This window comes from Populus nigra, chromosome 6 (assembly GCF_951802175.1).
Source record: "Populus nigra chromosome 6, ddPopNigr1.1, whole genome shotgun sequence".
Taxonomy (NCBI): domain Eukaryota; kingdom Viridiplantae; phylum Streptophyta; class Magnoliopsida; order Malpighiales; family Salicaceae; genus Populus; species Populus nigra.
In genome coordinates, this window is record NC_084857.1 from 9,518,231 (window position 1) to 9,533,304 (window position 15,074).

Below are 15,074 nucleotides of genomic sequence, written 5' to 3' on the forward strand. Positions count from 1 at the left end.
ATTAATTATATGCTCAGTAGGATGATCTGATCCAGGAGTTAAGCAAGCGAGATTTTCTAAGTCGACGTTCTGGGCTGGAAGATAACGATTAATTATATGGAAACTAGTTTTGTATAAATAAATCTCGATCACATCTAAACCCTTGTATTCTCCATGCCATCTTTCTCTTGCTTTTATAAAAGTGGTTACCACCTCTCTGATTAAAAAAAAAGAAAAGGCGAGTAACAAACCAGGTGATAAAGGGGCCAAGGCACTCAGACTACAGCCTAGAGGCCTGGCATTCGGCTACGCTCCCTACACGGTTTCAGATATTTCGGCACAAAAACCATAAATAAGACTCAATCCAGATACATGGAGTCTAGGACACGGTGAAATCCTATGCACACAAACAACGTACATAACAACTCGTGCCTTCCCAAGGTGCACAAAAGACGCTCACAAACTGCTGGTGCAAGTGCACCTCGTCATCGCCGGATCCCTTCACAGGATCGCTTCTGCCACCCCCGACCATCTGATTTTTCTATCCAAGTTTCGTATAATTTCAGTGACAGGATCTATCAAGAGATAATAAAGCATGTAACAAATATTCCTGCAACCACGACAGAATCTAAAATACATCCACCAGGCCTTTTCCTTCTTTTTTGTAATTAATGTTGATTATTAGTGAAACTGTATTTACATGACAATCAAACATCTCAACTATGGGAAATTAAAGTAACAAAAAAAAAAAACCTTACAATTACGGGATTTGGACCGAGGAAAAGCCAATGGTAACAAATCATTAACATGAGATAATAAAAAGAAAAATAACAGCAACATGATAATTTGGTTAGTGAAAAAAATAGCAAGATTTGGGGATATTCAACATGATGAAAGCAAAGCAGGGTATCAATGATCCTATGTTGACATGGGATCTGATACCAGGGTCGGAGTCCATACAAGTCAGTATCAATCCACATCCCAACAAGAAAACTAGCCATAATTTGGTGGCACAGTTCAAGTACAGGCTCTCTGTCCTACATAACAGGTAAAACTACATTCTCAAAACCACATCGCCATTATTGGACTGTGATGCTGATAGGCTCCGACCTATCATTTACAATGTGGTGGCCTCTATTCCATAAATCATAGAAAAATTCACAATAATTTGGTATAGCCAATATCTAGACAAGAAAAGGAAGAACTTCATTCTTCAAGAAATATGCAGCAATTGCAAGTATAATGATGAATATAATGATCTGCATGCTTGATCCCCCTGCAGCTAAACAAGAAACAAAAGAAAGTTCCTTATGCTAAGAAATGAGAGAACTAGCATGTCAAGAACAAGGGAAATGCCCAAAATGGTTTCCCAATCAATTGTATCTTTTTTTCAATCTCCATTAACAGTCCATCCCCCTTCACATATCAAACTAATTCCCTCCAAAAGACCAATTATATGCCTAACTTTTCAAAAAACCTTAGGAGTATTAACTGCCTCCTTGACCTGTAAAATTCCCTTTTTTTTTCTGTCCAACATTCTAGTTTTCTCTAAACTATCCCTTTTAGTAAAATACTGCAAGCCGTGTGTCAATTATTGGTGAATTACAACAAAATTGCAAGCATAAATAAATATAAAGAGCAAGTTTTGATACAATGGTACTAGCACGTAAAAGTCATCACTGAAAAGATCACCATATTGGCAGTGTGCATTTTACTTTCTGAGTTCACAGTCCACTAATACCAAATATCAGCTTACCATATTATTTGGGTAAAGTCATATCGTGATTGCCCTAAATCAAAGTCCCATAGAGATTTTAGTCTGTGATTGAGTTATCAGGTCTATATCCAACCATTGCAGAGACATCAATGACAGGATGAAAAATCTGAATCGCAATGTACATACCACTTTTGTTGTCCTCAATTAGTGTCACCCTTGCACTTGAGTCCATAGAGGCAGAGACCAAAGCCCTGTATTTGAATAACACATGCTTAACACTCAGATGTCATCCCTATATGAGAATGACCTGATTAAAACGTTGATTAAAGAGTATATGTAGACACAATGTTGTCATCTAACCTTGAATCATGAGAGAACGCCAATGCAGTTACTATGCCAAGATGTGCTTTCCTAATTAGTGTTTGAACACGCAAGTTGGTTGAATTTACAAGCAGCACATCTCCTTGAGTCATACCCCTTCAATCAATCACTAGAAATTAGAATATATCTTAACATCAGGATCTTGCTAAATGAGCTCAAGTACTTCAAATTAACAGTGGAGATTCAGTACATTGCAAGAAGCTTTCCATCAGGTGAGACATTGAAGGATGAAATTGGTTCACGGGCTACATGCTTTGAGCTCATTCTCTTCCATGAGCTTGTATTCCAAGTCACAATACTTGAACCTTTGTCTATGTATCACAATATCTAGGATGATTAATAGAGAACAACAAAGGTCAAAGGGAGCATGGAAAACTTGGCTTTCCTGTATGAATATTCACCTGTTATTGCGGCGATATAGAGAACCTGAGCCTGATCACTCCTTTGAGAAAATCTGCACGATGCAAAAATCTCATCCTGGAAGTAAAACACAGTAAATCCAATTAGCTCAACACTCATTTGATAGAAATAGAGTAATATATTACATGTGCCAGCCATGAATTGTGAGACCATAAGTAACCTAGAATAATTGAGTCATGGGATTACTCAAATCTACTTTCTAGTAAATTGATCAAGATGTTTTTTTTTTTGCTGAGACTCAAAACGAAATCAATAATAAGTACAATGACTATGTTAGTGCGAAGGTATTAACCACTTTGACATGGAGGGTCAGAGCATTTGCTAGTTAGAAAAGAACTTAGTCAAGAACTAATTATCATTTACAGCTTACGTTTTCCTTGGGTAAAGAGGCTACAGCTGTGGATGAAGTTACATCCCAGACTCTACCAAGGTCACGCTGTCCCATTGAAACAAGAAATTTTCCATCAGGGCTGCAACACAATTAAGCTAATCAGCATAAACAGATTACAAATTCTTCATGCTAACATCTCCAGGAATAGAAATTTTTCCTAATATCATTGCCAACCTGAAACACAAGTCCTTTAAAGATGCATGGGCTTGAGTCTCATTAAGAATAATTTCCATGCCAGGCCACTTGAAAACCCTTAAATTGCCATCCTGTGCTGCACCAAAATTAAAGCATCATATAGCATGTTATCTTTCAAAAAGGGATCCTGGTTCTCTTCCATATCATCATTATTAAAAATAAAGACCCAGTTGGGGAAATTTTGATACTTTGAGTGGTAGGTGAATGGCCAAATGGCAGGTTCTAAAATCAGATATTGGAAGATGGAGTGGTGGAACATAACTTAAATCCTCACAAACTATATCTACATACCAGTCATCTTTAGCTAATAATATTACGAGTTAGAATGCAATAAAATAATTAGAAGCTGGGACGCAACCATCAGAAAACAGTGAAAGTAAATGGAAAGAAAAATTTGACCAAAAAGTTTACTTTTTATTGCACCTTTCAATTGATTATATAAACGTGTACAAAGTGAGAGTCCTTTAAAATGTTCTTTGTCCACAGCCCAGGACAGTAGCATCTCTTCTAAAAATTGGACACTTTCCTTATTCTTTAATTTTTTAAGAATTACATAAATTGCCTCCCACACCTGCTTTCATCCTTCCCTCTCTTTTCCTGATGGAAATAATAATAAGAAAGACACCACAAAAACAAGGAGAGAAAAAAAAAAGTCATCAATGTCTTCTCGACCTGATCATGGAGGGAAGCCAAAAATCCTATTATTGATCCCCTAAGTGCCACAATCTCTATTTTAGATGGTTAGTGTTGATGCTGTCCTCTTTGGCCAACTTCGTTCATAAAATCCCTACCAGGCCTTTTATCAGTTTTATATATGTTATCAAAGGTGACTAGCAGTTTTATCTTTTTGTAAAAAATCAAGGAAGAAGAGTTATTAGCTTCTCATGCTACCGGACTGGGCAGGAGATTTAAATAAGTTCAATTCTTTTAATCCTTTATATGATTGTAGGGCAACCACCTTGTATATGCAGGAAAAAAAGATGACAAGAAAAGAAAACAAAGCAGTATCTTTTAAGCGTGTCTTCCTTGTGTTCAGAATGCCTTTTCCCTTTATGTCATGCAGCGTTTACATTGAAATTAATGGAAGGAAATGCAAAGAACTCTCTACCTCGCCCCCTACAGCAAGTACAGAGCTGTCACTGTTAAAGGCCAATGCTAATTGCTGTCCAACATCTTCTAATTGTGTCAGTACTTTTTTGGATGGTTTAAGGCCCAATTTATGGTCTTCATTGTCCTTGACTTCATCCCAGTCAAAAAATCTGCAAAGAGAAAACATAGTAATAAATTGATTATCCTTTTGTTTGGTGCAAGTAAAGGTGGAAGTTTTCTAAAAAAATAAACAGGCACAATGTTTGTAATGAGTATTTAGTGAATCAGACCGTAATATAAATGCAAACAGCAGCTGTGGTGCATTTGGAACTAACAATCAATGGAGTTTTAAAAATGCTCCTGACTAGAAAAGGATCGCCTCATATGCCAGTATATCCAAAAATCATTCAAAGCAATTGGAGAGATTCTTCTCAGAAACTCATTTGTTTTGTCTCCTCCAACATAAAAGATAACTAGCAGCATACTACTTTTTTGGTAAGTACAAAAACACTACTCTCTCCAAGCATTTAAACACAGGAATTTTACCTGGCCCTAACACAAGAGAAACTTATAGCTGCCACACTAGCAGCATTCCATGATGTTCCCATCATTGATTTCCAAACATGAGCTTATGAACATATCTTCATTTTTCTCATTTTATCCACTCAAACTCGAGGATTTTGGTCTATTGAGGTGAATTACTACAAAACATTACTGTCAGAGCAAGAAAATTTCCTCCTTCCAAAATCAACATCAAATCCAGCAAACAAGAGAAATCACTTCAAACTTTTTTGTAACTTTCCAAATACTGGTTAAATGCAAACCCATTGCTTTCTTAAAATACAAGCGCAACTTATCCCCAAACCAACCACTTTTAAAGGGTTTTTGTCTAAACCCATTTCTCCAGGTGAAACTTACAGTCCTTCCTTATATTCTCCATAATGAACTATTTATGACCTCAAATCCATGAGCAAAGAACAGGGAAAGGGAAGTTGTGACATTAAGTAAACTGGGAAGCAACACACAATGATGTTAACTAGAAGCAGGGTTGATTTCAATCAGACATCGGGCATCACATCCACATAATAAGCATTCCAGATTATGCAGCACATAAAATCTGCACCTTGAGATTCATCTTTCAAAAGAATTTGTGTATCTATGTGCATTTAGATTTTATCCAAGTTACAATTTGTAATATGTATAACACCAAATTCTCCTAGCTCTCGTCATCATTCATGTGAATCCAACCTCTACATTATCAGTCTTCTAATTACATTGACTCTTCTTCGTTCCCTGATTACACCAACTCAACAGAGCTAGAGTAAAATTATGTTTGCCTGATTGCACATACTCATTTGGTCATTACTCAATATTCTCATTTGCTATTCCATCAGGAAATCATAGATAAAAGATATGGAGCAAAAGTGGCAGTGGTGGTGGTCACTTGTGCAGAGAATGTACTATCTCCAACATGGAGGATACTGATGGTGCAAGCTAACAGCATAGAATCAGCGTAAAACTTTCAGAAAAACAGTGATCTAACTAGAAGATTGACATGAATCAAAGTAGGAAGCAATAAGCTCAAAATAGCTAAAGTAACAACAATCAAGAAATGTACTAAATTGGCAACCTCAGAGAGATGTTGCTCTAGTTCATCACTGTTAAATATTTTTTTCGACAGCAAAAGCAGTTATTAAAAAGAATTTGAGTACCGGCAACTACTGGGGAATGCACAAATGACTCCATCTCCACCGGGGTGAACCACCATTCTATAGGGTAATTGAGAACCAAGATCAAGCTTAGCTACCTGAAACGCAACATAGAAATACATACATCAAAACAATAAAACTATAAAATCAATCAATTCAAAATCTAATTTCGGCTATCTCATAATTATAAAGAAGAAATAAATATATCCCAGCTAATACTCCAAGATATAAGCAGACTGAGAATTTATTTATAGAGAAATCAGAGAAATTTTAAACATGACAAACAGATGCAAAATCTATCAAAAGAATGGAGCGTACGGGCTGAGAAGAGAGGGAATTGGAGGAGAAATCAAAACAGGAGAGAAGGACGGCGTTGGGAATGCCGCTGCTGCCTTCACCGCCACCGCCGGCCAAAACGATGTAGTGTTCATGGGAAGAAGCAGAGGGCTTGGGGATCTCCTCCTCCTGCTGTTGTTCCTGTTGTTTAGAGGAATCAATGTGATCGTCACGGGGTTGTAGCTTGGATCTGAGCTCTTTGTAAGGAAGCCAAGCAGCAGAGTATAAAGGAACGCCGTATTTTTGCAGGCTTTGAGGATGTGCCTCTCTGCTCTTTCCCATTGGTTTCCTTCTGCTACTACGGTAGCTTTGTTGTTTTTTATAATATTTTTTTTATTTTTTAAAATTTATTTTTACCATTAATATATCAAAACAATTTAAAAATATATATAAAAAAAAAAAGTCAAACCAAATTTTTATGGAAAACGATTTGATCCACGTTCCAAACTGCGCCTCCTACTCCTTCACACTGCGTCGTTTGCATTTAGGGTGTTCAGTTCACAGTGATCGTGAAAGAATCAGATGATCCAGGCTCCAGCTCTAAGTTTTGATCCTGCCTATATATATATATATATATATAATAAATTACTTGTCATGGTTTTTTATTTTATATTTTTTAACACTTATTCTATTAGATATATTGTATAATGAATAATTTGTATCATAAAAGATTTTTTTAATATTAAAAGCTTTGATTAAAAATAATAGTAATTTGATTTTTTAATCAGATATTAATAAATAAATAAAAGCTCACATCCTTAAACATGAAAAATAATAAATCTCTAAAATCTATTAAAAAATCTAAGATTTAATGTACACGTGTATATATTTGAACACCTAATTCTACCATCATAGAATCGTACTCGTTCAAAAGATAAAAACAAGATGTTCATCGACAATCATCATCATCATCATCATCATCATCGGATCCTATAATATACCCAAACGAAAAAGACTCATAAAAGAAAAAGGAAAAAATACTCGCAAATCAACAAAACAATAGCCATCCAACATACGTCGAGAACCTTTTAAGAAGATTCATGATGATGTTAGTGCACAAATATTCAAACGGGTGCTCAAGACTTGGCAGCATTCTGTCAGGGAAAAAAAAGACGAGAGAGAGAGAGAGAGAGATCTGGGGGCCTAAATTCAACCCTTAATGTTGGAATATAAGAAGACAATAAAATTTGATAGTAGAGGTCAGATGGCATTGGAATTGTCCTATTCCTGTAGTGGAACCTTTTTTTATGAGTTTTTTGGAACCAATTCTTCTGAAGAATTCAATTGAAAGCATTCATCGGCTGTGTTCGTGTTCCAAGTCATGCTATTGTGAAAGAGACGCGCATTTGAAAGCATGCTGGTTTTCCTATTTCTGGCAATCTCCTGCTTGATTATGCTAATTTACAGATTCATTTAGTTTAAGATGCAGATTCAAATGTTTACAAAATCTGAGTTCTAGATATTGCCTGCAGGGTATAACTGTTTGAACTTTGATGAACTGCAATACTGTAAGAAACATTAGCATAGAAGATGCCTAAGAAATACTAAGTCATGCCATTACATTCAAGTTGCTGAAAATAAAAATGCTTTTCTTTTCTCTTTGCACTAATACAATTGATGATTTTCTTTGTCGAATAAGAAATCAATCGGGATAAAACTTGTCTGGATTCTTTCATTGTTACACATGGCTCGATGATCGGCCCTTCATTGTTGATGAGAGTGCAGCCACAGCTTCTCCAACTGTCAAATAAAGGGCTTCAGGGCTCATTACATCACGGACATCATCGGCCCTCTGCAGTTTTTCCAACACTTCCCCCACAGGATTCACCAACACAAGCTGCGATGTCAAGGATAAACCAAAGTATTAGTTGCAAACAACTAAAACGCAAGACAGTTGAAAAGAAAAGGGAATTTAGAGCTGCTATGTGCTTGCCTCAGCTCCCGTATTTTCCAGTGCTTTCTTTAAATCCTTCAAGAGTGAGACTCCGCTTGTGTCGATGGAGCTGACAGCTGAAACAAGTACAGGGACTATTTATAATCTGTTTAATTTACATGGTTGATAGTATGACTATATATACTACATTGCAATTAGGACTTGATGAGTTAAAGTAGTCAACCATAGCAGGAAATGGTTCAAATATCAATTCCACCAATATAAGCTCTTAAAGAAAACCCAGCTAGCCTAATTTCAGATGCGCAAGATATAATTATGCAATCTATAAAGCTTATAGTTGGAAACAAGAACAAGGAAGAACACAAGATTTTCTGTTTTTAGACTGTTTCAAGATAACAATGCTAATTTCTGCAAAATATTAGCGGTGAACTTACCTGACAGGTCTAGGATCAGAAAATGAATACTTGACTGTCTCTTTGTGTCTTCTTCAGTTTCATATTCATCTATCCATCTCACAATCCTGTTACAAAGTTAAAGGAGAGTTACCCTCAAAAAAGAAAAAAGAAGGAAAAATTAAAGGAGAATTATTAGAGTCACGATGGGAAGTGCAAGTATGCTTTATGAGCTACGGAATGCACAGACAAACCTTTCTTTGAGGTAGGTTGTATTGGCAAAGTTGATTGGAGCTTCAATGCTTAAAATGAGGAAACCAGGGATCCTCATAGCTTCCTTGTAATGATGAAGATTACGGAATATATCTGTCCCAGGTATGTTTCCCAGAACCACAGTCTTTGGCCTTGTGACTTGAAGAAGGATCTTGAATATTGATATCCCTACCTGTTCATCAACGGCACCATGGTTGTTTTGTATCATCAATAACATGAAAGCAGGAATCACTTTATAGTGTCTTTTCGCAAGATAATTGGAAAAAGGAAAAGCAACTTAAATCCTAATTAATAAGTAATTCCTGTTTACTTTTTCAAGCCTGGACAGGTTTAGTTCTGGTAACATTATCTAAAACTTGAAAACTCACCGCAATGGCAAGGCCGTCCTGGACAGAGACAAGAATAACACCAAAGAATGCACACAACATCACAATAAAATCAAATTTGTCGATCTTCCATATCTGGCAAGCAGCTGGGATGTCTATGAGGCCAATTACTGCTGTTACTATGATGGCACCCAATACAACATTTGGGGTGTATTGGAATAGAGGCATTAGGAAGAGGAGGGTCACCATAACTGTCACTGACATTATAATGTTGGAAACTGCTGTTTTGGCTCCTGCATTGTGATTGACAGCAGAACGAGAGAAAGCTCCTGAAATTCAAAATTCTGTTATAATACAATAGATGTGTCTTCTATTTTTAAGCACTTGATAGCATAACAGAAAAGAAAGAAAGGATAGTAGACTGTATAAGTTAGCACCTGTTGTAACATAACAGGAAGTGGTGGAGCCAATCACATTCATTAACCCAATTGCCATCATTTCCTTGTTCCCATCTACCTGGTAGTTCTTCAAAGCAGCAAAAGTCCTTCCAACTGCTATGCCTTCCTGTTTGAAATAAAGTTCAACATAAGCAAAAGCATACCAGCTTCTCTATCGCGCCTGTCATCCTTATAGCATGTCTGTTAACTATTCCTTCGCATTAGCAACACATTTCATAAGTGTATCCAAACAGAAACTAAAGAAGTTTCGGTTCCTATGAAATTTCTGAAAAAGCTGTATTTCAAAAGTGATGAGCCACTTCTAGCACAGTGTAAAACACCAGTAATCATAGAACTTGAAACTTCAGCCCATCAGCCAACCTGACCATAAAGCTTAGTTTAAACACAGTCCGTTCAGGATTTTGAATTGGTTGATCCATGTATTGTTAATCCCATTAAACTAGCTATAGCTTCTAGATAATCTAGCTATTAGTCCAGAAGATATGAAATATAATTGCAAGGCAGATCAGCTCTATCCATGGTTGCTCGTTTAAGTTTCAAAAATCCAGAGTCCAGCTTAGCCGCGCAAACACTATAGATGGTATGAAAATAATTGCAAGAAAGTAAAACAGAAACTTACAGTGAGGGAAATAATGCCAGTAACAAGGCCAGTTTTCACAACTAGTCCAAGGTAGCTTCCATGAAAATGCAACATGTTCCACGAGGGAGGGTTTAGCCCTTCTTGTAACTTTCCAATCTAATAAAATTGCAAAAGGGCCTCATGATAAGCAACATGTATCCATGAAGGGGTGTTATGTTAATGTGAGACTTGAAAACTTACAACACTGATTCCATGACGTTGAGCCTTGAATGCAAAAACCAGGATAGTAGATAGGATCACCGACACAAGAGGGGCTCCAGCTGAAACCCAAAACAGCTTTGGTTTTTTCATGCTCTGCGGGGCACACATTCCAATGTAAACAGTCAAACACAGTTTCAAATGCCATTCCTTAATCGAGAATCATATCTTTCTTTCATTGAGGATACTAATTCAATGCATCGGACTTCTATATCACTGTAGATAAAGAGAAGGGATGTTTTAAACTAGTCATCCATCCATCTATTTGCGAGACCATCCCATCCATACGATTAGAGGAAAATTATTCACAAACAAATAAATTATACTAATTTTTGTCCTTTGACAGTCTTTTCTTTAGTGTTGATGAAAATCTTGTTTCTTTGATCATATACTGGAAATTTTATTTTAATTTTTTTTTTCTTTTTGGAATCCATTTTATGATTTTAAGCTGTCAAGATGAAATCATCGCATTCAAAGGAGCTGGCTCTTGACTTGAAAACATCGGGTTTCTCCATAGATTTCCGCCTATTATCGAGTCCGTGGGATCCACTTGAGCCCATAACAGAAGTTGGGCTGGCTTATATACCAAAACATATCTGAACCAAGCCCATTTAGCACAAAAGGAGATTTATATATGAAAAAATATGCATTTTCTTTTCATTTTATTAACATTTCTTTTTTCTTTTTTTCAAAAAATTAATTTCTTTTTTAATGGAAATACGCCGCTCTGACGGCACAGAGTATCTGAATAGCATAGCTAGCTTACCTACAGTGAAATAAATTAATATAAACCAATATATAATGGCAGAGGCCAGAGAGGGTATATGATATTCTTATCGCCATAAGAGACGATATATGTGACAGAACTGAACAGGAAAGGATTCTATTACAGCAGAACAGGAAAGGAACGATTGCAGTTAATGATAAAACTGAAAAGAGGCAACCAGGAAGATGCTAAAAAGGGTTGATGATGAAAATAGACAATAAAACCGTCTTGCAATATATTTTTTTAGTCAAATAAATTAACGAACAGGATTTGATTCTTTAGGCGGTAAAAGCACTTTATGAGAGTATACAAATACCATGTACTCAATAAGTTTCTTCAAGAAAAGAGATGAAGAGAGTGTAAAGAATGACGTACAACGTGTCTTGCCAGTAGAAGGAACACGAGGAAGCAAAATCCCATCAGTACTGTTTGCCATGACCACTGCAAGAACATCATCCAAATGGTCAGGATTATCCAGTCAATTTTTTATTAGGGTTCTAGGAGTATCATATAATTAGCTGAAAAACTGTCAAACATGTTGCGCAAGACTCTTTTCTTTTGGTTCAGGGTAATTGTCTCAAGCGGCTGCATAACGGGATGGCCTTTCGATCTTTCAGAGTTTGAACATGAAATCTTCAAATAAAATCTCAAATCTTAACCCCTTGGATTGTCTGTCAGGTCTAACTTTATGTAGTGATGATGCATAATGATTGGATAATTAAGATAGGAAGGCCTTAGCTAGTTTAGCAGCCACTCGTGCAATAACACTCCCATCTAAGTTTGTTGTCAAGTGGATTAATTACGCTATAATTATAATGTCGATTGGTAGAATAGTGGTAACCTCACCTTGCACAAACTAGGAAGGGGTGTTGTGGTTGAAACTATGATTAATGCTTAAACTTTCAACTCCTTCAATTGATTATGTATGTTTGTGCTTTGGTGAGGGGTAAACTAACTAATTACCTCATTGGTGTTGTGGAAAACGGAGCTCAAAACAGGAACCAGTTCCATTTGTTTGGTGAAATGAGTGATTCCAAGGAGGCTTTTTAATTGTTGTAGAGAGACTATGATAGCAGCTCCAGCCATGAATCCAATTAGAGTTGCCTTGGAAAGAAAATCAATAATGAAGCCAAGCCTGCAACCATTCAGTCCGACACAGAATTAGTATTTTTCAAGAGAAAATTAGAAAATTTAGAAGAAGAAAAATACCTGAAAGAAAAAAGAAAAAGAAAAAGAAAAAGAAAACTTACCTTAGCAATCCTAATGAAGCTTGGAAGAGGCCAGCAAAGAAGGTTGAGGAAAAAGCTAGTTGAAGAAACAACAGAGGGTCATTGGTAGGAGATACTTCTTGCTTAAGCATTGATCCCAGTATAAGAGAAGCAATAGAAACAGGTCCTACTGCAAGGTCCCTAGAGCTTCCAAGAACAGCGTACACAAGAGGAGGGACAAAGCTTGAATCTACACATTTTGTTTCAAGGAAAAGAAAATCCAATCAAACATTATTGTAAACGAGTAGTAAGATGAAAAATACAAGCCAGTCAGAACTATATTTTACTCACAAAGACCCACTATGGGAGGTAGACTTGCTAGCTTAGCATAACTGATGCCCTGAAAAGATGTTTAGACAGAAGGGTCAAATTAATGGATAAAGATATTGCATAATTACAATCTTGTTCTTAGGAAAAAAAAGACATTTGGTTACTGACCTGTGGAATGGCTAAGCTGGCAATGGTAAGGCCAGAAACAATATCAGATTTGAAAAGCTTGAAGCTGTAATTAGGACCCCATTGAAGAATAGGAAAGAAATACTGAGCAGCAAGTATCCATTTCTTTCCCAATGGCTGTCCTTTGAATTGCCGCAGAGGGTCATCAGGGAAGAAGGTTTCTTTAAGTCTGCTCTTGAGCTTCTGTATGGTGCTCCTATGGGGTGGTGGGACAACTTTGTGCACCTCTATAGGTGTTATTTCTAGGCAATGATCAGGTTGCATGCTATTGCTGGCGTTTGGCTCCATTATATGGAGAGAATTTTTGTTTTCCTGGTGTGGTTTGTTTGAGCAATGCCTCAAGTTTTATTTGAGTCTCCACCCTATTAATCAAATTTCTCCAGACCGCTAACAAACAAAGCACCTGTCACCAAGACAGCAAGAAAAGCTATGGAGAGAGAGACAGAGAGGGGAGGGGGGGGGGGGGTGCGGGCTGTTGATTAGGCCTTATCAAACTAGCATTCCCCTATTGACCCCACAAACTCCTTTTGCTTCTTACAAAGACACACACATAAATCAGTTTATGTAAATGTTGCAAGTTCACCTTATATTAGAATTTAATTAACAAGAACTAGCATTTAATTAAATTGTTAGTATCCCTGCGAACGGTCCACAGATGTTCCAAATTTCTAATCCTAAAGGCTCGTAACTTTTGATTGGAAAGAATTGCATGCCATGCTATATGTGTACGAAAAGTTCATTAGCAGAACTGTTACTCCTTTTTTAAAAGAGAACGAAAAGGTGACGAGGTGCTAAATAACCTGCGGCACCATTCATTGGCGTTCTGGTTGCAAGAATGGAAGACAGGGGAGCTATCCGCACATTTATAATTATCATATGATTCGTATCCGCACTTATCTCAAGGGATTTTACTTTAAGCATACCGTAATGAAGTTTAGATTACCGCCATGAAAAAGGTCATGAGACGTATAGAGTTACCATCAAAGGCTGCACTAAAACTTAATCCTCACAGTGCTAATTAACCAACCCCATGTTAAAGGCTTTGGTTCATTAGTGTTGCTTCAGAGCACTACGATTTGAATTATGTCTAAGTTTAATCTCGTTTCTTTTAAAATCAATGTGCTTGAGCTCAATAAATTTGATCAATCGTACTGTTTCTAGCACAGCAGGCTCTGAAATATTCATTTGAAAGCCAGATTCCACTATGTTGTCTTCCTTTTGGAGTTAAAACTTGAAATCCCAGCCTTTCGATGGGGCATATTTTTATATCATCTTTGTGTCTTGGATATATATCAGTTTATTTAAATCATCTAGCCTCATTCAATCTTCATGTCTTCGCAGCTTTACTTCTTCCAACTTTTTTGACTGCGCCCCTCTTTTGCCGGCAGATTATTAACATGTGAATTAACTGGCCCGTGATCATCATCTCTAAAAATTTGAGTTTGCAATTTAAGAGAGGAGTAATGAACATTGAAGGCAACATTAACGAGCATGCCCTAGAGTTGGCCATGTGGCAAATGTGGCTTGCCGAAGTTGGAATATCCTGAAGAATGTGCTGCCTCCCCGGTCTTCAATTTTGTCTCCAATTCAGATATGGTGCGTTTCTCTGTAAGCTGGTTATGGGTTTTATGAAGATGGTTACAAGCCTTCAATACAATACAGAGATGGACATCGTGTGCATTCTGTACCACTAAGTAGACCGTCTGTAGAAAACCTAAGTTGCCACACACCTCAGCTGCCATGACATGCCACAAAACAACGACCATTCGTGGTTTTCTACATTATTATTATTTTTATTTAATGGATATTTGCACAAGTTTTGAGTATCGAGATTAAATGCCTCATTGTTCGAATCTTAAATAAAAAATTTATACCCGAACTCTTGCATTTATGAAAAGACTATAGCTCTATTAAGTTTTGATTTACAGATAAATTTACTCGGAACACTTATGCTCTTGTTCGTGGTCCTGATGGAATTTAGCTGCAAAGTCTTAGTGACCCTCTTTAATATTGGGATGGCCACCGTTCCTGTGCTTTCTTGAACTGCGATGCGAAGTCCGAACACCGATAAGTCGAGTTTGTATATCTCCTTGGCCCAGACTCCTGTCAGAATATGTTAACGACCGAATCTGCTGCTTCATTGCACAAAAACATGTGCCTTACGATATGAAAGAAACCCTACCATT

At 36.9% G+C, this 15,074-nt stretch overlaps 2 protein-coding genes across 4 annotated transcripts; both read right to left on the reverse strand.

The window, feature by feature from the left end:
- Positions 1–449: 449 nt before the first annotated feature.
- LOC133698033 (SEC12-like protein 2) lies at positions 450–6,737 on the reverse strand. 3 transcript variants are annotated; one of them, XM_062120903.1, is made up of 10 exons: positions 6,200–6,737; positions 5,885–5,979; positions 4,192–4,342; positions 3,063–3,154; positions 2,868–2,967; positions 2,479–2,554; positions 2,268–2,388; positions 2,057–2,173; positions 1,883–1,947; positions 450–520 (listed from the first exon to the last, which is right to left on the reverse strand). In XM_062120903.1, the coding sequence occupies exons 1-10, from the start codon at positions 6,497–6,499 to the stop codon at positions 465–467; spliced, it is 1,173 nt and encodes a 390-aa protein (XP_061976887.1). In that variant the 5' UTR covers positions 6,500–6,737; the 3' UTR covers positions 450–464. The 3 variants fall into 3 exon arrangements, with proteins under 3 accessions (XP_061976887.1, XP_061976886.1, XP_061976885.1); XM_062120902.1 differs by lacking the exon at positions 450–520 and adding an exon at positions 825–1,255 and having other exon boundaries at positions 6,200–6,736; XM_062120901.1 differs by lacking the exon at positions 450–520 and adding an exon at positions 825–1,261 and having other exon boundaries at positions 6,200–6,734.
- A 947-nt stretch (positions 6,738–7,684) lies between these two features.
- On the reverse strand, positions 7,685–13,272 carry LOC133697774 (probable sulfate transporter 3.3). The gene is made up of 13 exons (XM_062120538.1): positions 12,871–13,272; positions 12,724–12,772; positions 12,415–12,622; positions 12,128–12,299; positions 11,540–11,605; positions 10,381–10,494; positions 10,180–10,296; positions 9,540–9,666; positions 9,145–9,431; positions 8,758–8,948; positions 8,546–8,631; positions 8,151–8,227; positions 7,685–8,054 (listed from the first exon to the last, which is right to left on the reverse strand). Exons 1-13 carry the CDS (start codon positions 13,174–13,176, stop codon positions 7,896–7,898), a joined length of 1,959 nt encoding a protein of 652 aa, XP_061976522.1. The 5' UTR covers positions 13,177–13,272; the 3' UTR covers positions 7,685–7,895.
- Positions 13,273–15,074: the final 1,802 nt, after the last annotated feature.

What these genes read in the sequence shown, in the direction of transcription:
- LOC133698033 (XM_062120901.1), bottom strand. Translation starts at nt 6,499, where the DNA reads ATGGGAAAGAGCAGAGAGGCACATCCTCAAAGCCTGCAAAAATACGGC. An exon ending in GCGTTCTCTCATGATTCAAG is followed by an intron (nt 1,948 to 2,056) that starts GTTAGATGACAA and finishes ATTCAAATACAG; the next exon opens with GGCTTTGGTCTCTGCCTCTA. An exon ending in AATTGAGGACAACAAAAGTG is followed by an intron (nt 1,262 to 1,882) that starts GTATGTACATTG and finishes TTTCTTGTTTAG; the next exon opens with CTGCAGGGGGATCAAGCATG.
- LOC133697774 (XM_062120538.1), bottom strand. Translation starts at nt 13,176, where the DNA reads ATGGAGCCAAACGCCAGCAATAGCATGCAACCTGATCATTGCCTAGAA. An exon ending in CCAGCTTAGCCATTCCACAG is followed by an intron (nt 12,773 to 12,870) that starts GTCAGTAACCAA and finishes ACATCTTTTCAG; the next exon opens with GGCATCAGTTATGCTAAGCT. An exon ending in ACCTCCCATAGTGGGTCTTT is followed by an intron (nt 12,623 to 12,723) that starts GTGAGTAAAATA and finishes CAAAATGTGTAG; the next exon opens with ATTCAAGCTTTGTCCCTCCT.